General features: G+C 45.7%; 1 protein-coding gene across 1 annotated transcript in view; it reads right to left on the bottom strand.

The window, feature by feature from the left end:
- Positions 1-6,364: 6,364 nt before the first annotated feature.
- Positions 6,365-22,388, bottom strand: part of SNX5 (sorting nexin 5) — a 24,143-nt gene continuing 8,119 nt past the window's right edge. Inside the window, 13 exon segments of the mRNA XM_062203821.1 lie at positions 6,365-7,095; positions 8,767-8,852; positions 11,988-12,147; positions 13,233-13,319; positions 13,407-13,446; positions 14,260-14,335; positions 14,424-14,529; positions 15,601-15,696; positions 16,345-16,468; positions 17,665-17,786; positions 19,278-19,363; positions 19,366-19,387; positions 20,029-20,133. Coding sequence (XP_062059805.1) covers positions 7,045-7,095; positions 8,767-8,852; positions 11,988-12,147; positions 13,233-13,319; positions 13,407-13,446; positions 14,260-14,335; positions 14,424-14,529; positions 15,601-15,696; positions 16,345-16,468; positions 17,665-17,786; positions 19,278-19,363; positions 19,366-19,387; positions 20,029-20,133 — 1,161 coding nt within the window. The 3' untranslated portion in view covers positions 6,365-7,044.

Raw genomic sequence — 22,388 nt, 5'->3', positions numbered from 1 at the left:
CTTTCATTGCCGGCAGCCTCAGGCCTCTGCCTCCCGTCAGGCCGGGTTCCTCACTGTGGGAAGGGCCCCAGGGCAGTCCCAGAGGCACCCTTTCTCACCCTTTGACACCGGGAATCTGACTAGCCTCTCCTGAACCTCATTCTCATCTGCCAAGATGGAGCTGATGGCACCCCTGGTTCTCGGGATGGGACTGGGTGCGGGAACACGGGCAAGGGGGCTGTGGAGCAAAGGGCCTGCAGCAGAGGAGGACCTGGGGGAGGCAGAGCAGAGCGGACCTGAGGGGGAGGGGGTTCAACCACACCTGCCAGTCACAAACCCAGCACCATTTCATCACACTTGGCCTGTCCCCTGTCCCCCGCATCTGGGATTCCAGCCCTAGCTGGAGCGAGTGTTGAGGATGACTGGACCCAGAATCCTCCAGAGGGCAATGCTTGATACATCCTCTCAGGTGGATACTTCAATGTAATTAAAATTACTTTTTAAAGATTTATTTACTTGAAAGGCAGACTGAGGGAGGGAGGGAGGGAGAGAGAGGGAGAGGGAGAGAGGGAGAGAGGGAGAGAGGGAGAGGTCTTCATCCACCGGTTCACTCCCCAAATGGCCACAATAGTCGGAGCTGGGCCAGGCCAAAGCCAGGAGCCAGGAACTCCATCCGGGTCTCCCACATGAGTGGCAAAACTCAAGTGCTTTCCCAGGCACATCAGCAGGAAGCTAGATTGGAAGTAAAACAGCTGGGGCTTGAATCAGCGTTCTAACATGTGATGCTGGCATCGCAAGCAGTGGGTTAACCTGCTGTGCCCAATGCCAGGGATCTAAATTAACACAATTTAAAAATCTGCTACCTCACTAGCCACATTCCAGATGTTTAGTACAGACCAGGGCCAGTAAAAAGGCGAGACACCCAGAGAAATTTCATTTCAGATTGACTACCCATCATCTACTTAGTGTAAGTAAATGTGTCTGAAATTCCAATTTGACAGGATGCTCTGTTGCAGCTAACGTGTGGCTACCGGCCACTGCATGAGCACAGGTGTAGAATACAACTACACAGAAAGTTCTATGGGACAGTCAATCTGGAGACATCTGGTTCCTGGGCTGGCTCCTCATAGCCTGCCACTGGGATTCTGAGGGTGACCCAAGAGCAAGGATTCCTGTGCTCCACACTGGGAAGTAACCACCCAGGGTCACTTCTGTCCCTTTTGACAGGTTATACGTGGGCCATTAAGGCAAGAGGAGGAAAGTGAGATTCCCTCTGGTGGGGAAGTGGCCAGACCACAACACATGAGCACACAGGGTGGGACACAGCTGGGGACACTTTTGGAAATAGAACCCTGGAGTAGGGGGCATCAAGTTAAGTAGCTTTGCAGTCATTATTAGGGCTTGGGCTTTTGAGCTAAGTGGGGAGTCATGGAGGGTGTTTTCGAAGGAAGTGTTGATCTGACCTATGTTCTTAAGAAAATCCCTGTGGCTGCTGTGTGTGAAGACAAAAACAGGGTCAAGCGAGGGACCAGGGGTAGATTTAGCCCTGAGCTAGACTGACCTCAGACCTGAGCCAAGTCACTGGCAATGGAGGAGCTGGCCTGAAACTCCTGGCCTGTGTACCCCACTTCACTCTGAGTTCACCCCAAGGAGGGTCCTTGACCCCAACTCTGGAGCAAGCCCCATCCCCTTGGCCTCTTCCAGTACAACAAGCATTTTCAAAAGAGGTCAAAGCACTGCAGACAACAACCAAACACAGCACAAGCCCTGCTGGGATTCACATCAGTCCCACTCGCGGCCACATTCTGGGGATTTCCTGTCTTCCCAGGCCCTGGGCACCCAGGCCAAGGCCAGCTGCATGGAAGGAAGGGGTTTCAAAACCCAGCATCTCAAACTGGTCCCTCTCCTTGTCCCCCTTTAGATTCTTCTTCCTACTCTTGCCACTTGCTCGTTCTGTTCCCGGGTAAGATGCGGGACCACCTGCCTCCCAACACATCTGAATGCTGGGTTCGTGATCCAGTCCACAAATCCACGGGGAGGCCAGAGTGTCACAGCTGGATCCAGCAGGAGTCTCCAGGGCTGGCTCTGGCTTGAAGTTTTCCACCCTTGGGGGAGGTGCTCAGCCGCTTCCCAGGAATGTCCCTCACCTTGGCAGAGCAGGACCATGGGGAGCTGGGACTTGGACAGCCACGGGCATCCACACAGCAGCACTTCCCTTGGCTATTTTTGGGACATTCTTTTGTCTTAGGTTGACTGCCAGGAGCACCAATCGTCCCTCCTGTGGTTTTGCGATGCGGTCTGGGACGTGGCAAAGGACACACAACCCTTACTCCACCTCCAAACCCCACCAAATGACAGGAAAGGACTCTGCAATGTGGCAGTTAAAGTTAAAGGCCAGTAATAAACAGGACTTGAAGCAGGAGCAGCTGCCAGCCTCCCACGTCAGCGTCTGCAGTGAACTTCAGAGGAAGCCCTATGCCCACCCACCCCCCACCCGGCTCCCAATTCCATTTGACTGATGCTAGAAATGCCTGCAAATGGCACTTTGGCAGAGGGCTGGGCTGGGATAGCAAACAGTATTTCAAATATCATAGGTCCCCACAATTTAACAAGATTTAAAGGAATGTAGTAAAAGCATGTATTAGAAAGACTCAATCAAAATGAAAGTCTTCCTAGAACAGCTGAGGGCAAGGAAGCTTCTGGTAGACTATTCTGTGCGTCTCCACTATTCCCAAGGGAGAGAAAACCAACAGCTGAAGGCTTCTAGAAACTAAGTCCAGTGCTGGCAACACCCTGAATAGCTTTCAATGAAATATGCGGATTTAACCGTAAAAAAGGGATTCTTATTATGTACTGTATGTGTATCATTGCACTTCCTTACATCTATAATTGAAAGTAAATATCCTTTAAAAAGTCAGCACCTAAGACTGGCGTTGTGGCACAAAGGGCTAAGCCACCACCTGCTACACCGGCACCTATGGGGTGCTGGGAGTTCCCAGATGCTCCACTCCTGCTGCAGCCCCCTGGTAATACACCTGGGAAAGCAAGGAAGATGGCCCTGCACCCACGTGGGAGACCCATATGAAGCTACGGACTCCTGGCTTTGGCCTGGCCCATCGCTGGTCTTTGTGGCCATTTGGGGAATGAACCAGCAGACAGAAGATCTCTAACTCTGCTTTTCAAATAAATGGGAAAAAAAAAAAAAAAAAAAAAACTTTTGAATGGGGACACCCGAAACCTACAGTAAGTTACCATGTTGGGCAGCCTATCTACGTGTAACCGTTCAGAGGAGGCGGGATCAGAGGCAGGAGGCAGCCCTGGACCTTAGTCCTCAGCTCTGCGTGTGCAGTTTGGAACCAGTCACCACCCAGCTGTGGCCCTCCTCCCTGCCTTCCTAACGTATTACGTGACCTGGCTTAGACCCTTCGTTTCCTCAGCGGTTTGACACCAGGCCCAGACAGCGAGTTTCTGGAACAGGAGCTCAGCAACAGAGGCTGTCTTGGGTAATCAGAGATCTGAGGCCCACGAACACCCGAGAGGGGGCTGGCTGCAGGCCTAGGAGGACGCTACCCATCCAGAACCACTGATCTCAGCACCAATGCTGAACTCCCTGATCCCATCGACACCTCGGCAGCAGGCTGAAGGTGGGAGCACCTGGCAGATCCCTCAGGTGCAGGCACCTGGAAGCCCCACCAGTTGGAGGCAAAGTGGCTACTTTGGATCACCTCTGCCCCCTACAGGCAGAAGGCTGATGGTGCAAGCTGCTTCCTTGTGTACAGGGAACACCTCCCCAGGGTTAGCTCAAGTAACCTTCAAAATCCTAATGAAAGAGGTAAATGTCCAGGAAAACAGGTGGAACAAAGCAGTACGTGGGAGGTGAGCTGCCCCATGCTGTGCTTTGTCACCAAGAGTGGACTGACATCTTTCTGCAAGGGTGTGGGGTGGTCTTCCCCTGCTTAGGGAATATGCATTACCTGTGAAGCAAGAGCTTTCCGTGCTACAATGCAACTTGGCCAGCTGGACTGGCTCGCACCTCCCACTCCCCTTATTGCTCCTAGAACCTTTCAAGAAGTGTTCTATAGGAAACCGTTTCAAAGTCAGAGTTACACAGAGAAGGTGAGGCAGAGTGAGAAAGGTCTTCCATCCGCTGGTTCACTGCCCCATTGGCTCAATGGCCAGAACTGCGCGAATCCTAAGCCAGGAGGCCAGGAGCTTCTTCCAGGTCTCCCACGAGGGTGCAGGGGTCCAAGGGCTTGGGCCATCTTCTACTGCTTTCCCAGGCCATAGCACAGAGCTGGATTGGAAGCAGAACAGCTAGGACTCGAACTGGCACCCATATACAGGCGGCAGCTTTACCTGCTACACAACAGTGCCAGCCCTACATAAGGTTTTCCTAGAGGAACAAATCATCTACAACCCAAAAGCACACTCCAAACACTGGAGCTTTAAGAACCAAACTCCCCCTATTCTCTAACAGAAGGCCCCTCTGAGGTTTGCTGATGGAATTCCTCAAAAGGCCCACAAAGAACCTGCCTTCCCTGGCCTCAGCTTCAGCAGCCCTGAGCTCTGCCCAGTGGTACACAGCCTAGCATTCGATCAAGCTCAGGGTTTATTTCAGGTGTTTCCAAAATGCTGGCCACCTCTGCCAGTTCACCAATACTGTTGACTACCAGTGTGCTCATAGAATACTGCATACAAAGGTGGTAAACTCATTAGAGAATCCGGCAACGCAGCAGGGCCTCACAAGAGATCACAGGTCCAAGACTTGAGGGTGGCCTAAAACACTGCAGCCAGCTTTCTTAAAGGGGCCCTGCTTTAGGCCACTCAGAAAGCAGCACACCTGCCTACTTTCTATCCAATGCACACACAAGGCTCCAGGGCCAGAAGCCAGAGCTGTGAACCAGGTCTGACCTCACTGGTGTTCCCCACACTGGGGTGCTGGCTCTACTACCCTGCCCACCCACAGTGCTGGGGTGACAGGGAAGATCAGACGTGGTTACAAAGCAGCACGGGCGTCACAACTGCTATACCTAATTAAATCCACTCATTTTGTGGGTTGTTTCCCAAGTATGCACTGCAAAGGAACAAGGCAACGTGACAGCACAGCTGTCTGTGGTACAGTGAATTAAGCTACTGTTTGGGTTGTCTACATCCTGTATCAGCAAGTGCTGGTTTAGGGACCAGCGCTGTGGCATAGTAGACTAAGCCTCTGCCAGTAGTGCCCACATCCCATTTGTGTCCCAGCTGCTCCTCTTCCAACCCAGCTGTCTGCTATGTCTGACAAAGCAGCGGAAAATGGTCCAAGTGCTTGGGCCCCTGCACTGGCCTGGGAGACCTGGTTGAAGCTTCTGGGTTCAGATCAGCCCAACTCTGGCTGCTGTGGCGTTTTGGGGGGGTGAACCAGCACATGGAAGACCTTTCTGTCTCCCTCTAACTCTCTCAAACAACAACAACAACAAAAAACTCAAAAAATTTTTTAAAAAGTGCTGGTTTTAAGTCCAGGTGCCTACTAACATACCTGTGAAATAGCAGATGATGGCTCAAGTACCTGAATCCCTGCCACCCACAAGACCCAAAGATGGAGTTCTGGGCTCCTGACTGGCCTGGCTCAGATCCAGCTACTGTGGCCATTTGGAGAACTAACCAGAGAATGGAAGATCTGCCTTTCAAATACATCTTTTCAAAGTAGGAAGGAGGGTAGTGTAGCTTATTTTAACATGGTATCAGAGTATCTTGCCGAGTCAGTCACTACAGGGGTAAAAAGTAACCTCCAGTGGAGAAGTGCAGCCTATAATCTCACAGGGACAACACACTCCCCAGAGGAGCCAGCACCACTCATGTTAAAATGCAAACCTGGGGGCCTGAGCTGTGGCACACTGGGTTAAAACACTGGCCTGAAGCGCTAGCATCCCATATGGGTGCTGGTTCTAGTCCCGGCTGCTCCTCTTCCCATCCTGCTCTTTGCTATGGCCTGGGAAAGCAGAAGAAGATGGCCCAAGTCCTTGGGCCCCTGCACCCACATGGTATGGAAGACCAGGAAGAAGCTCCTGGCTCCTGATCAGCACAGCTCTGGCCGTTGTGGCCATGTGGGGAGTGAACCAGCAGATGGGAGACCTCTCTCTCAGTATCTACCTCTCTGTAACTCTGTTTTTCAAATAAATTTAAAAAAATAAAAAAAAAGCAAACCTGATTCAGATCAGGAGGATACAGGGCGACCCAGATCCAGGGACTCCCCAAATCATAACTGGCCTACTAAGAGCAGAATGGAAGCCCACAGGACACTGGGCAGAAAAACTTCTCCCAGTCAAGGCTTAGCTGCCACTGCCTTCTTGGGGCATAGCCTGGCTTTGCTGTCCACAAAAACACACCATACAACAGCATGGTCTCTTGTTCATTATATGCTTTATTGAAGACAAAAGTCCCAAAACACATCCACCACCCCCCAACCACTAGTAGGCAGTCTTCCTTCATGTAGCCATGTCTATGGGTATCCCAAGATATAGCTCTCTCCTCAAACATTTCATCTCAACTATAAAAATGGAGCTGCAAAGAGTATACAAAGATAAATGAGATTTTCTTGCCCTTGTCTCTGATACAAACACTTCAGGTGACTCAAGAAACACAAGTAACAAGGAGTGAGAACTATGTAATGAATGGAATGTCTGTTACCTATTTGTTGGAACTGGCGCCTGACAAAATCAGTTTGTGTGGACATGAGCACATGGATAAACATGTGCCAGGTGATTGCTTCTATTGGTTTCCAGAAGGCACATGTCTCCTACACCCTCTTGGTAACGAAAGACAAACAACAGAAGAATCCAGTATTTATATCTTGCCCACTTTGAGGTATTGAATGCATAAGGAAAAGATTAGTTATATCCAAATAGCATGCAATAAAAATATTTTTAAACCAACATGGTTAAGTGTTAAGATTTTTAGAAATCAAAATAGTTCACATAATTTTTAACTAAAGTCAAAGCTAATAAATCTTCCATGGTAATGATTTAAGTGCAAGTGATGCTGGTTTTCTTTCACATTCATTTCCTTCTTCAGAGTAAAGGTAGGTCAGTTGTTCTTGAACAAGTCAATGCAGCTCTGCAAGAGGGAGACATTATTCTGGAAAAAACCCAAAAGTCAGAATCTTAAGACCTGCTATAAACCTGTAAAGGTTACACACAAATCTAGACACAGCTTTTCCCACAGGATTCAAAGCCAGCAAAGCCAGGTAAAATTAGTTGGTACTTTTCCTTCCTTAAATCTCAACTAAAACCCAATCTATGGCCAGCGCCATGGCTCAATAGGCTAATCTTCCGCCTGCAGCGCCGGCAACCCAGGTTCTAGTCCCGGTCGGGTGCCGGATTCTGTCCTGGTTGCCCCTCTTCCAGTCCAGCTCTCTGCTGTGGCCCGGGAGTGCAGTGGAGGAAGGCCCAAGTGTGTGGGCCTTGCACCCGCATGGGAGACCAGGAAGAAGCACCTGGCTCCTGGCTTCGGATCGGCGTGGTGCGCGCCAACTGCGATGGCCATTGGAGGGTGAACCAAAGGTAAAGGAAGACCTTTCTCTGTCTCTCTCTCTCACTATCCACTCTGCCTGTTAAAAAAAAAGAAAAAAAAAAAAAAAAAGACCCAATCTACTCTTCACTCAAATGCTCCCACTGAAAGGGGTTAACAGGCACAGAGCCAGCAACACTGATGCCTACCACCAACTTGCTACCAAATGCAACCAAGCCAGTTCTGCTTACTGTTAACTCCTTCATTTAAATATAACATAAATGAATGTGATGAAATTGATGGCCCTGGAAAGGCTAGATGAAAAACTGCCGGTGGGGCTGGCACCATGTGGTAGCAGGTTAAGCTGCTGCCGGTGATGCCGGCATGCCCTATCCAAGTGCTGGTTTGAGTCCTGGCTGCTCCTTCTGGTTCAGCTCCCCAACTAACATAGTCTGGGAAAGCAGCAGAAGATGGTCCAAGGACTCTGCCAGCCAAGTGGGATATGTATATGGAACTCCAGGCTCCCGGCTTTAGACGGGACCAGACCCAGCCATTACTGTTTTCTGAGTGAACCAATAGATGAAAGATCTTCTCTGCCTCTCCTTCTCTGTCACATTGCCAAATTTTTAGAACTTATATGACATTCTGGGAGTGATGTATGTAAAACACTTTAAAGCTCCAATTTAAAGCCATATACAACAGGATTTTGATGAAGTAAGCAAGTGAGTAAAGGTATTTATTCTATAATCAATAAAAATAATTTCAAAACAGACATTTGTGGTCTCCCTGCTTTAATCAAGGGTTCATCCCCATGGACCCTGATGCAAAGTGGTTGGTCTAGTTGCCCTGACCAGATAGCCCCCCCCAGAGGTGGGCCCCTGGAGCCCCCAAAGATCCACTCTCAAGGATTCTAAATTTAAAAAAAAAAAAAAAAAAAAAAAAAAAAAAATCCCTGTAGATCTGAAGTGTACCAAGCACTGAGAAGCACCATTCTCTACTGCCTGTGTGCTAAATTAAGCTATAGCCATTAAACACGCACTATGAGGAGAATGGAAGTTTGTCTTCCTTTCTAAACCAAGTGGGAGCATCAGAAGATACTCAGTAAACTAGAAAGCAACCACTTCTAAAACAGTTTTCCATGGAGCTCATTGGTGAGATCACTATGGCGGTTCTTCGTAGGTCAGAATACTCTCCTCAAAATTACCTCAACAAGGGGCTGACCTGATGACACCAGACAGGGAATTGGCAAACAACTTTTTAAAACCACTAAAATGTTACTGACCTAAAGAAATTACTTACCCTGGCATGCTTTATTTCCAGTTCAGACATTTCAATTAGATTCTTTCTAAATGCTGCCACTCTCTTCCGCTTGAAATTTATCAGTTCTGTAACAGACAGGTCAAGTTTACAAATTCAACCCTCACTTTTAGTATTACTCTTGTAAATGATCTCAAAAGTGTTTCTTAAGCCACCATTATTTTCGCACATTTCTTCTAACTCAGCAGTAACACAGGGCAGGACCACTGTGAAGAGGCACTCGTTAATACTTTTCAGTAGGTAACAAGCGCCAGATCACCAAGTACAACTGGTAGGATGACAGAGGGCACCAACTACTCGGGGGCCAACAGGCCAGGAGGGCTTGTGTGACTAACATCACCAATAGCTTTAGAAGCAGTGAAAGCTCATCTCAAGCAACATGCAAATGGCCAATGGGTTCATGAGAAACAATCTCAACATCACCCTGCACAAGATAAGACAGGTGTTGCTGAGGATGTGCAATATAGGGAAGCAACCCTCGCACACTGATCCTGGGAATATATAAGTGCAGACATTGTAGAAAACGAACACACTACACATAGAGCTACTACATGATCTAGCAACATGACTTCAGGGAACAGAAGTTCATGGAAAACGAAACTAAAACTAGTTTGGCCCAAACTTTTGAAATCTATGCTTACTTCTTTCACAGTATTCTTCCATGAACTTTTTGAAGACTCATCATGTATCAGTATGAAAAAGGGACATCTGTACTCCCATATTTATGGTAGCATTACATACAATAGACAAGATGTCATTATCTTAAGTGTCCATTAACCAAAAAAAAAAAAAGACGGTATATTCTCATATACAATGAATACTATCCAGCGTTAAGAAACAAAAGGGCTGGGGCCAGTGTTGTGGCATAGTAGGTTAAAGCCTCCACCTACGGTGACTGCATCCCATGGGGGCACTGGTTCGTGTCCCGGCTGCTCCTCTTCCAATTGAGCTCCCTTCTAATGTTCTGGGAAAGCAATAGAAAATGGTCTAAGCAATTGGGCCCCTGTACCCACATGGAAGACCGGGAAGAAACTCCTGGCTTCAGATAAGCCCAGCTCTGACTGTTGTGGCCACTTGGGAAGCAAACCAGTAGATGGAAGGCCTGTCTAACTCTGGCTTTCAAATAAATAAATACTAAAAAAGAAAGAAATGGGGCCAGTGTTGTAGTACAGTGGGTTAAGCCACCACCTGCGACACCAGAGCCTCCTATCAGAGTGCCAGTTCCAGTCCCAGCTGGTCCACTTCCAATCTAGCTCCCTGCTAACATGCTTGGGAAAGCAGTAGAAAATGGCTTGAGCCCCTGCCACCCACATGGGAGAATGGGATAAAGTTCTGGGCTACTGGGGTCTACCTGGCCCAGCCGTTGAGGCCATCTGGGAAGTGAACCAGGAGATGGAAGACGTCTCTGTCTTAAAATAAATCTTTAAAATACACACACACAACAAAGAGCAAAGGAATGAACGAAATTGTCATCTGGACAACTTGTATGAATTCCGAGGTCAGGCACAGAAAGACAAATGCTGCATCCTCCCAAGCAGAATCTATAAAAGTTCCCTTCCATCACGCAAGGATAAAATGATGGTTAGCAGAGCTGGGAGCTGGAGAAGCAGAATAGGGTGTTGCTGGCCAAAGGGCATAAAGGCTTAGCTAGAGAGGAGCAGTTACATTTTGAGACTGGCTGCATGACAGTGACCAAATAGTCAATAACATATTATATATTTGAAAATAACCACATTTTGAATGTTAACAAAATGTAAAGCGTGTATTGCCTTCATTTTCTCATTCCACATTGTACATGCTGTATCAAAACCATTACCTTACTTGACAAATGCGATACAATTATGATTAATTAAAAAAAGGTAAAGACTGCTCTTGTGCCAGATATGATCTGTGGAACTATCTTTCCTTTCTACTGCCATCAGAATTCAGGACTATAGGCCTACTGGAAACTATGGCAAAACTAAGCACTGCATTCTTTTCTTTCATCTCCTCATCAACTCCTCAATACAGCCTACCTCGCAGATTCAGTCAGGGATCATTTGGGAGAACCCTCCTGCGGGTCATATGGGATGCCAGAAGTTACCATTTTGCAGTCAGGGTAGAGGAAAGACTGGTTCAGGCAAGAATCATCAATACATGCTAACCAGATAGATACACCCACGGACACAAATTACATCTCCATGGCTGTGGAGGTGTAACTAAGCAGGAGAAATCTGGCTCGTATCTGACTGCATAATCAAAATTACCACCACACTGGGGAAGATGAACCCCCTATACAGTGAGATGTCAACACTTACATAGTATTACTATGTAATAGTACTACTTACATATGTAAGTAGTAAGTACTACTTACATAGTATTTATCACTACTCCAGAGTAAAGGAGACAAAGAGCTAGGATACCTACTATGAACTGTAGAACGTTTTATGGTATAAAATGACCAAATGGCTTACTAAAAACTAGGCATGTGAGCCAACCACTTAGCCTGGTGGTTAAGATGCCTGCATCACATACTGGAGCACTCTAGACTCCAGCTTCCTGGTAATGCCTGGAAGGCAAGGGTGATAGCTCAAGTTAATAGAGTCCTTGACACTCACACGGGAAATCTGAACTGAGTTCAGCCTCCCAGATTCAGCCCCAGTGGCTACAGGCATTGGGTAGTAAATTAGTATTGTCTCTCAAGTAGAAAAACAGTAAAACAGGGGCCAGTGCTGTGGCACAGTGGGTTAGCGCCTTGGCCTGAAGTGCCAGCATCCCATATGGGTGCCAGTTCGAGACCTGGCTGCTCCTCTTCCAATCCAGCTCTCTGCTATGGCCTGGGAAAGCAGTAGAAGATGGCCCAAGTCCTTGGACCCCTGCACCCAGAAGAAGCTCCTGGCTCCGGATCAGCTCAGCTCCGGCCAGTTGCAGAGTGAATCAGCAGATGGAAGACCTCGCTCTCTGCCTTTCCTCTCTCTGTGTAACTCTTTCAAACAAATAAATAAATCTTTAAAAAAACCAAACAAACAAAAAACACACAGTAAAATAAACAAGACATGTGCTTATAAACACATGCAATGGCTAGATGGGTGTACATGGGGACACCTAGTCAACTAGGGAATTCTTAGGGATTCTAAGGGTGTTCTTTGCATTACCTGTGTAACTTTCTTCTCTGTAAGCATGAAATTACACCTAACAAGTACAGAAGAACATCCTGGACCAACCTTCTTTAGCAGACTCAGAAAGCTGTTCAAATTTCTGGCAGCATTCCTGCTGGTGTGCCTCTGCCAACTTGACATCTCTGCTTTTCAGCCGGGCTTTATCCAGAGCTTTGTTTGAGTTCTCATAGTCAATGAGGGCCTTAGTACGTCTGTATAAGAGGTCCTGGACAGACAGTCAACAGGTACAACATAAAAATCTCCAGAGCAAAAACAGAAGAACTAAGTATCCCAACTGGTTTAGAAAATAACCCTGTACCCATGGTGCCAATGCAACAACCTGAAATGTTAGATGACAAGAATCAATCTGCCTCTGCACCTCGCCTCTCATCCCTTTTCTCAGGATTCAGCAGGGATGAGCAACCCTTGTATCACTTTTATTTAAAATGAAGATTATTCAATCTCACAGTATCTAAAACAGGCAATTAAAACACATTTGTGGGGCCGGCACTGTGGCATACTAGGTAAAGCTGCCACCTGCAGTGCCAGCATCCCATATGGGTTCTAGTTTTGAGTTCCAGCTGCTCCACTTCCGATGCAGCTCTTTGCTATGTCCTGGGAAAGCAGAAGAAGATGGTCCAAGTCATTGGGCCCCTGCATCCCCATGGAAGACCCAGAAGAAACTCCTGGCTTTGGATCAGCCCCCCTCTGGCCACTGCAGCCACTTGGGGAGTGAACCAGCAGATGGAAGACCTCTTTCTCTAACACTGCCTTTCAAATGGACAATGTCTTTAAAAAAAAAAAAAAAAAAAAAAAAGTCAGTCCTGAGTTGTGTAAGACTTCTCTGTCACTTTTCAAATAAAATGAAAACAGAAGCATGTTTGTGGCTAAGGACACTGGGGGCGGCACTGTAGCATAGTAGGCTCAGCCTCCGCCTGTCCATGTGGGCACTGGTTTGTGTCTTGGTTGCTCCTCTTCCAATCCAGCTCCCTGCTATGGCCTGGGAAAGCAGTAGAAGATGGCCCAAGTACTTGGGCCCCTGTACCCACATGGGAGACCCAGAAAAAACTCCTGATTTCAGATCGGCCCAGTTCCAGCCATTGCGGCCATTTGGGGAATGAACCAGCGGAAGGAAGAGCTTTCTGTCTCTCTCTCCCTCTATCTTTAACCCTACCTCTCAAATAAATCTTATTAACTATGTGAGTGTAAAGTAACCTTCCTTTTTAACAAAACAACTGCTTCTTTGGCATTAGACTCTGCTCACAATAAGGGGGACTTGCCCCGTGCTGATGAGGGAACTCACAGTCTTACCTTTGCGGCCTCTATGTTGAGCATGTAGTAACGGAGGAGTTCTGTGAGCTTTAAATCTTCATCTGATGAGACTCGACCCTCTACTTTCTATTTAAAAAAGGACAAGTCACCATCAAGGCACAAATCTACGGATTACAAAATATGCATTTGAAAGATCAAGATAAAAAGTCTTACCCTAAGTTTTTCAAACAGCTCAGCAACCTTCAACAGGTACCTAAAAATACACACAGGACTTTGGATTAACTTCTCAAATCACCTACAAAAGATTGCATTAATACTCTCTGGAATGGCTACTTAGGATTATTATCCAATTAACACTTTCACATTAGTTGGCCCAAAGCTACAAAAATCAAACTATTTACAGTATGGCATTCTCTGACATCAGGTTCTCTTGAAGCCTGCACACCATCTCCTACCCTGTCCAGCATACTTCTATCAGCTGCCAATGCTTTATTAACCAAAGTCGGGTTCTACCGAGCCACCACGAGTGTCATTTCATCCCCTGGTTCTGCCATCAGCCCTGACAATCGATTGCAAGTCAGATGTAGTGTCACTTGTTATCCTGTTACACTAAGCCTAGGAAGCAGAATATTGTCTCACACTAAAAATGCCCAGGATGGGGAAACTGAAAAATAAGTGCAAAATCAGACTGATGTCCTATTATTCTCATGACCACTACAACCACAGTTCTTTAAGAAACTCCAGGGCATCAGTACATATAACAGGAAGCCCCAACTGCCAAGACAACACAAGCAAACTCCTCTGAAAGACAATTCCAGCATTAACATAATAATCCGCAAGAGACTGGAGATATCTGACAGGAAGGCTGTGACAACAGCCACTTTGTTCATCTCTATGACTCCTCTAAGTGTCTCTCCATACACGGTGGGTGGGTTAAGATTTGATGGCTAGAGATGAGCATGAACTCCAGATCAGAACTGAACCCATGTAGTCATTACTCATTTCTTTTACACCACTTGTAGTCTCCACTAGGACACATGGGAAAATGCTTTTCCAACAAGCTTACTTTTTGATGACTGTGGGCTCTTCCAAAGCCAGGCTGTGCAAGCAAGCTGCAGTGTGGATATAGTCATCTGCAACATCTGCAGAAACAAGGACAGCCCGTTCAACATGAGCCAGCCAGGCACGTCAGCAAAGCTGCCAAGTGGCTTGTGCGTCAACAGTACTTACTTTTATGAGACCTGGTCATCTTGTCAGCTTTCCCACAGGAGTCCTTGATCCTGTTGTAATAGTTAATGAGGAAGGTCTTCTCTTGCTCAAAGAAGTCATCTACCTCCTAGAAGGGAAGAAAGGATGCATTATGACAAGTAAGCTCATGAAGTCTAACCCTACAGAGAACTGCCTGTTTGTAAGACTGGCAGGAAGCATCAACAGAGAACCGTTCTGATGAGCATCCTGGCCGTGCCCAGGAAACTATGATCTCGCTCTACGATCCAGCAACTCCACTGAGTGCAGTGGTTCTGCCAGGTGGGACGTAACTTAGATACTTGCAGCTGTATATAGGTTATTATTATTTTTTTAATTTGTGAGGCAACACTGGCACTGGATAGGCAGTGGTCAAGGATATCAAATATCCTGCAATACTTGGATACAGAATAATCCCACACTTTTAAATTGCACCAAGAGTTTCCAAATTTCTACTTGGAGCACATGTACTCTGGGCTCCCCACTCAGATCCTAGAGCAGCACAGTCAGACAATGCATAGAACCTATTGAGTCTGTCCAATTACAGGGAAGGTTTGGCTCGGTGGTTAAACGCTAGTTAGGCCACATCTTAGTTCCCAGGTTTGATGCTGGGCTCTAGCTCCTGAGAGACAGCAGTGATGGTTCAAGAGATTGGTTTCTGCCATCCATGTGAGAAATTTGTATCGAATGCCTGTATCTAGGCTTTGACCTGTCCTAGTCTCAGCCACTGCAAGTATTTAGGGAGAAGATTGGTGGATGATTACCCTCTCTCAAATAAATAAAACTTTAACACACACACACCCCAACCTGGTTCCCTAATTGTTATCAGCCAGGCTACCTGACACTGTGGCTGTTGGACACTTCAGTTCTGCCAGAATAGCACGAAACCTGATCACGTAAGCTTACTTTCTTCCATAAGATTGATTAACCCCTCTCCTTACAGCAACATTTGAGAAAATGAAGAGTTAAATGATGAAAGGTTCTTATCACCTTCGGAAAATAAGTGAAAACTGAATGAGTATACAAAAATAACCAAATATCTGAAGGAAATTTAGAGTTCTTAAGTTAATACTCTTCATTTCATAGATCACTCTCCCAAGAGAATAAATAGGCCACCTATTCACATAAAACACTTTTCTCAAAACAGCCAAAAGCCACTGACCTTAACTCCAGAAAAAAGGACTTCATCAGCACTTTTCACCACACTTTTGAAAAAGCCACCAAACATCTCTTTGGTATTTTTCCGCCTGACACTTAGCTAAAAGAAGAAAATCCAAAACAGTAGTTTATGGTATACATTTTTCTAGGTTCTCCTAGAAGCTTTATCAGTACAAGCAATACTCTTTACTAATATGGATATACGTATGACATATCTTCAATTCTGTCTCAACCAAAGGTAAAATACCAAACAAATAGCTAAAGCTAACAGGCTATCTCATTTCTAAAGGGTAACTTGGGAGATATTTTGAATAACTATCTAGGCACAAAATCTTGGTGGCTTTTAAATCCTTAGGAGAATTATTGTTCTGTTTTATTTACACTGTTTATTAAGCTTCATGGGTTTGAAGACACTTCTAAGTCAGGGCATGGCTCACACACCAAGTAGCAGAAAACCTACAATGTGAATTCCTTCCTACAAAAAGGCTACTATCAGCAGAACAAAACAAATGTAATCAATTTAAGTTCCTACTAATACCCCAAACTAAACTGAGAACTAATTTGGGAAGGAGAACAAAAGATTAAAATTTTCTTTGAGCAGAATTTTAAAATCTGACTGAAATAATGGGGTAAGGTGTGGCATCTAAAAGATTTCTTTTGTGTTGAAAAGAAACTGAACTTTCAGAAACTGTAAAGATCTTATACATTTTTAAAACTGGATCATGGAAATGGAATTAAAAGGCCTTACATCCTGATCATATTCCAGGAAAACATGAAAGTTGCGATCTTTACTGAGAACAGGATGAGAAGAAAGCCGTTGAAGAAAGACTTCATGGGAGGACACAGTCTTCTTAAAGACAGCGAGATACTCACTGAAAAGAGACGTGCACACAGCTTTCAGTTGGCATCACTGCACTGTCTGACCAACGCTACTCCCAGGTGTATTTATGGTTCAGCTTATGCCACTAAGTAAAAACTGCACACAACTGGACCAAAATATTTTGGTACAACTTGGTTTCTAATTAGGTATAAATTTGGAATTAGGTACAATTTTGGAATTTGTGGAATGAACCAACCACTGAAAGCAATGATGTAGCTGGATGATGGATCACATCTGATTGTCCTAAAACTACATGTAAATACTGCTGTTATCTAACAGCCCCAGAACATGTTTCTACAGCCATATTGCACAGCATGCATCTAATAAAGCATGGTGTGAGCAGAAATTACACAGCAGCTTGATTTCAACATAGGCATTAAAGATCACTCTAAACTTCCTGCTGGAAGGAACCTGGGTCTGTTGGGCTCAGTACCCCAGACCTAGTCAGGCCAGGATGCAAGCATGTACTGAATGATTCGATGATGAGGGTGTGAGCACGGCCCCAGGTCACATGGGCTTGAGGCAGAGCTGCAGAGGTAATGAACAGGGAATTCACCCCAATTCTAAAAGGCTGATGGGGAAAGGGAAAAAGTGCTTTTGAGCCAAGCCCAAAAATCTCATAAGAAATGTTCCAAAAACTTACTGAAATAAAAGACGAAGTATACACTATTCTTTGCCTACCCTTTCAGATATTATGGTATTTGTTTTAGAGAAACAAGTACTACTTCAAGAACATTTGGTATTTTTCAGTTCTCTATAACACAGACCTAGAACTGACAGAATAAAAAATTTCCTTGAAATAATTAAAATTACAACAAGGCAAAAATATGCCACCTGTGGACCAGCCAATAACTTATTCAGAATGCTTCTCTCTGTAATAGCATTCACTGTGATCAGTTCCTCCAATACTTCAGTAACTAAACTAGATCAGCAGCAGCTTGAAAAATTACTTAGAGACATCAAGTTGTATTTCTTTCCTAAGAGACCAGCATCTCTTCAAAGTACATTCAGTCTGTCCCGTGTCAACAACCTCAAAAGAAGTAAAGACCTGCCCCACACTCTGCAAACTCTAGTTTTGGAAAACAGCACTAGAGAATGGCATTAAAAAAGTTGTCAGCTTCTACTTATTTCTGTATATGGCACCATTTCTCTACTTCTCACAAGATGAGTTCAAGAAAATCCACTTACGCCTCCAGTTCTTGTTTCATCTTGGCAAATTCTTCCTTGGTCATAGACCCTTCCCCCTCTCCAAGTTTCTGCATCTTCTCACGAGGGCCATCAAAGTCAGGCTTTGTAGGTGCAGGTGGAATCTGTAGCAGAGGCAGAACTCATGAATATCCTGCTCTGGCTGGCACACAGAAGCCAGCCATCCAATCCACTCTTTACCTATTCCTTCGAGCCATTTAAAAGGCAGTGTCCTCCCTACAGCCAGGCACTCACTTTGACATTATGTATTCAGTTCACCCATTACAATCAGTAAGCACAAGAATGTACTGCTTCAATGTCAGCCTGAAACTACTCTGACAATGCTTACAACTGGGAATTAACCATCAAGATGTTTTTCTAATTCCAAAGGATAATCAAAATATAGTCTAATTTAGAATGAAGTAAATAGTTTTAAATACAAATGTCAGTTTTGTTCAGTTACTAAGAAGTCATTTGGAAGGGGAGGGTTGCGGGTGGGAGGAAAGTAATGGGGGGCGGGGAGCCATTGTAATCCATAAGTTGTACTTTGGAAATTTATATTCATTAAATAAAAGTTTAAAAAAAAAAAAAGTCGTTTGGGTAATGATTTGGTGTGCGATAAGACAAGACATATACATTTCATATGAAGTCCCTTTTCCTACAGCCAAGAATTAAATTGAAAGCTGACGACTGCCTCCTTTACTGCTGGAGCACTTCTGAGAAGCTTTATCCTTTATTATCACCAAAATTGAGGTTTCCAGAAATCAATTCTACGGATATCCCAGAGAAACGACCACAGGGCATTTGGCCTGAGTGTCCGGGTTCAACCAACTTCCTATTTATTTAATAAGGACACTGGGAGGCAGCAGTGATGGCTCAGGTAGTTGGGTTTCTGCTGCCATCAATACCATCACCACCTGCCTTGTTGGGAGCCCTGCATGTAGTTCCCAGCTACCAGTTTTGGCCTAGTCTCAGTCCACCAGTCATCTGAGGACTGGGTCAGCAGATGGGAGCTTTCTCTGCCTCTCAAATAAATAATGCCAGAGGAAAAAACATACATACAAGTGCATCAAGACTTAAATTATTAAACTTTTTACCCTTGTACATGTAGTAGATACACTATGCTTCACTTCATAGCTGTTTATTCTCCATGTACATTTTAAAACTTTACCAGTAGGGGCCGGTGCTGTGACACAGAGGGTTAAAGCCCTGGCTTGAAGTGCCGGCATCCCATATGGGGGCTGGTTTGAGACCCAGCTGCACCACTTTCGATCCAGCTCTGCTATGGTCTGGGAAAGCAGCAGAAGATAGCCCAAGTCCTTGGGCCCCTGTACCTACATGGGAAGCCCAGAAGAAGCTCCTGGCTTCGGATCTGCACAGCTCCGGCCGCTGCGGCCAACTGGGGAGTGAACCAGTGGATGGAAGACCTCTCTATCTCTACCTCCCTCTGTAACTCTGCCTTTCAAATAAATAAAATAAATCTTAAACAAAAACAAAAACAACAGAGTTAGCAAACATCCTAGCAAGCAGATAAAATAAATTTTCACGAACCATTAAAATAAAAAGCAAGATAGAAGAAACTAGTTCAATTATTTGGTTTTCTATAAAGCACTCACAATAAGCCCAGCATACTCTGTTGTTTCAGTGAGTGTGTCATGTAGCCACACAAAGTCTTCATGCTGCCTTGTAACAGAAAACTCTGGCTCTGAAACGTGGGCAGTGTGGTCTGTAAAGAAAGGAGAGAAATTTAAGTGGTAACTACCACTCTTAGATAAAGTGGTTTGGGTTTCCTGGGCTGCCTATGGGAAAATTCTGTATTCACAACTTCACAGAAGACCCTGCAAACAAAGCAGAAATAATCTCCCCCATGAAGACTAAGATAAAATCACATCTCTAAGAGAATTCTTTACACAAAACCAGTTTTCTAAAGCCTGCAATGACCACCCAGAGGCCAGAATTGTACGCTTCTTTCATCAGCACAAAGCAGGCAGAGAATCAATCCCATTGCCTGTCTTCTCATTGCCTCCTTATCAAGTGAGATGTGGCACCCAAGTCACAGAGGCATTAACAGCAGGGGAGATGACCTTCCAAACTCAGGAATTAGGGAAAGATGGACACTTCCCTTAGATTCAAACAAAAAAACAAAGATAGAAGCCTTGGGCTGTGTAGGTGGGTGACTGCTGCATTACTCTGCCTGTTAGGCTTTCTCAAGAATACAGACCACTTAAGACCAGCAGCACCCTCAGCCCCAGGGAAGCAGAAAGCAGAAGCAGCAGCAAGTAGCTGATGCTTACTGCAAGTGAAAGGTCCTCACATGGTGCTGGTACAAGACAGAACTCAGTATTATGCAGTCACGCTGTCACTTACCTTGGTGTGCACTGTAAATTTGACCTTATCTCTCTCACTGAGTGCATCAGGTATGTCGATCTGAAGTGAAGGATCAATATTCAGGTCCACAGACACAGATCTCAGCTGAAATACATTTGTTTTATATTAGTCTCTAATGTTTTAGCGCCCAAAATTACCCTTCAAACATGGGAACTATTTAAAAGCAGTCTTCATCTAGATCATTTAGAACAAAGTAAGTTTTGAGATCTTCACTTCAAGGGAAAACTTCGCTCTTCAAGTGCCTAAGGCCTGTAATCTGCTTCTAATGCGGTATACATCACACTTTATAACTACATAGAAATATTTAGCCAAATACTTAACTGTATGTTAAGACAGCTTGGATGCCTAGATAGAACAAAACCCAACTTCTTACATAAATGCCAAAGTACAAAGAACATTTAAGAAGTATTAACAAGGCCGGCGCCATGGCTTAACAGGCTAATCCTCCGCCTTGTGGTGCCGGCACACCGGGTTCTAGTCCTGGTTGGGGCACCGGAGTCTATCCCGGTTGCCCCTCTTCCAGGCCAGCTCTCTGCTATGGCCCGGGAAGGCAGTGGAGGATGGCCCAAGTCCTTGGGCCCTGCACCCGCATGGGAGACCAGGAGAAGCACCTGGCTCCTGGCTTTGGATCAGCGAGATGCGCCGGCCACAGTGGCCATTGGAGAGTGAACTAACGGCAAAAAAGAAGACCTTTCTCTCTCTCTCTCTCACTGTCCACTCTGCCTGTCAAAAAAAAAAAAAAAAAAAAAAAGTATTAACAAGGCTCAGGGATGCTAACATCCCCTGTTAGTACCAGTTTAAATCCCCACTGCTGTTTTCAATCTAGCTTCCTCCTAATGTATCTGGCAAGGCAGGAGAATTCCCCCAAATGTCTGGCTGTTGCCACCCATTGGCCCTTATTTTTTTTAAAGAGTTTTAATTTTTTTTTTCTTTTTTATCACAACAAGGACTCCAACTCTGGTTTATTTCTGATAAGAGCTTCCTTTCTAATGGTAAGTTTTCATGGGGGCAAATACAACCTTCAAAAATACCAGGGTACAAACCAAAATGTGATTTTAGAGCAACACTGGCCACCTCACCTACCTTATGTTTTTATCTGCCAGGGTCAGACAGGCCCACGCAGAGGAATAAAATGAACTAAGTCTAAGAGTAGCAATGAACGCTTGTTTAGAGACAGGACAGTCCACAGGACAAGCCTAAAATGCATGCCCCAAAATTAGCCAATTCCATTTCCTGAAGTCACAAACCCTGGCTGATAGTTCCTTTTTTCCCCGTACTATAAGCCTAGTAAAGTTGCTGAGCCTGTCCCAACTCCACTTTTGAAATGAGGCTTGAAAAAACAAAGCAGGTGTTACCAAATGAATACACTCCTCATAAGTATCACAGTTACAGCTACAATGAACTTTACCAGCCACTGACCAATTATCTTCTGGTTCTCACGGTCCCAACCCCCCTTTTTTTTTTTTTTTTGACAGGCAGAGTGGACAGTGAGAGAGAGACAGAGAGAAAGGTCTTCCTTTTTGCCGATGGTTCACCCTCCAATGACTGCCGTGGTAGGCGCGCTGCGGCCGGCGCACCGCGCTGATCCGATGGCAGGAGCCAGGTGCTTCTCCTGGTCTCCCATGGGGTGCAGGGCCCAAGGACTTGGACCATCCTCCATTGCACTCCCTGGCCACAGCAGAGAGCTGGCCTGGAAGAGGGGCAACCGGGACAGGATCGGTGCCCCGACCGGGACTAGAACCCGGTGTGCCGGCGCCGCAAGGTGGAGGATTAGCCTAGTGAGCCGTGGCGCCAGCCGGTCCCAACCCTTTTATGAACTGTCTTCCTCCCTGATGAATATAGTTTTTTGGGCGTGTATGTTAAGACACAAAGGAGGCCGGCGCTGCGGCTCACTGGGCTAATCCTCCGCCTGCGGTGCCGGCACCCCGGGTTCTAGTCCCAGTTGGGGCCCCAGATTCTGTCCTGATTGCTCTTCTTCCAGTCCAGCTCTCGGCTGTGGCCCAGGAAGGCAGTGGAGGATGGTCCAAGTGCTTGGGCCCTGCACCCGCATGGGAGACCAGGAGGAAGCACCTGGCTCCTGCCTTCGGATCAGTGCAGCGTGCCGGCCTTAGCGGCCATTTGGGGAGTGAACCAACGGAAAGGGAAGACCTTTCTCTCTAACTCTGCCTGTCAAAAAAAAAAAAAAAAAAGACACAAAGGAATACAGAATCACTACTTTTGATGCTTTTGTTAGAAGCTTTTGATGACTAATAGGGTATTGGGCACCCACACTAGAAAGGATTCAAGCAAACCCCTACCACTTTATAAAGCTTCAACAACAAAATAAAATACACAGCCTG

Source organism: Lepus europaeus, chromosome 10 (assembly GCF_033115175.1).
Source record: "Lepus europaeus isolate LE1 chromosome 10, mLepTim1.pri, whole genome shotgun sequence".
Taxonomy (NCBI): Eukaryota; Metazoa; Chordata; class Mammalia; order Lagomorpha; family Leporidae; genus Lepus; species Lepus europaeus.
Note: the sequence above shows the minus strand (reverse complement) of the source record. Positions and strands in the feature narration are given on the sequence as shown.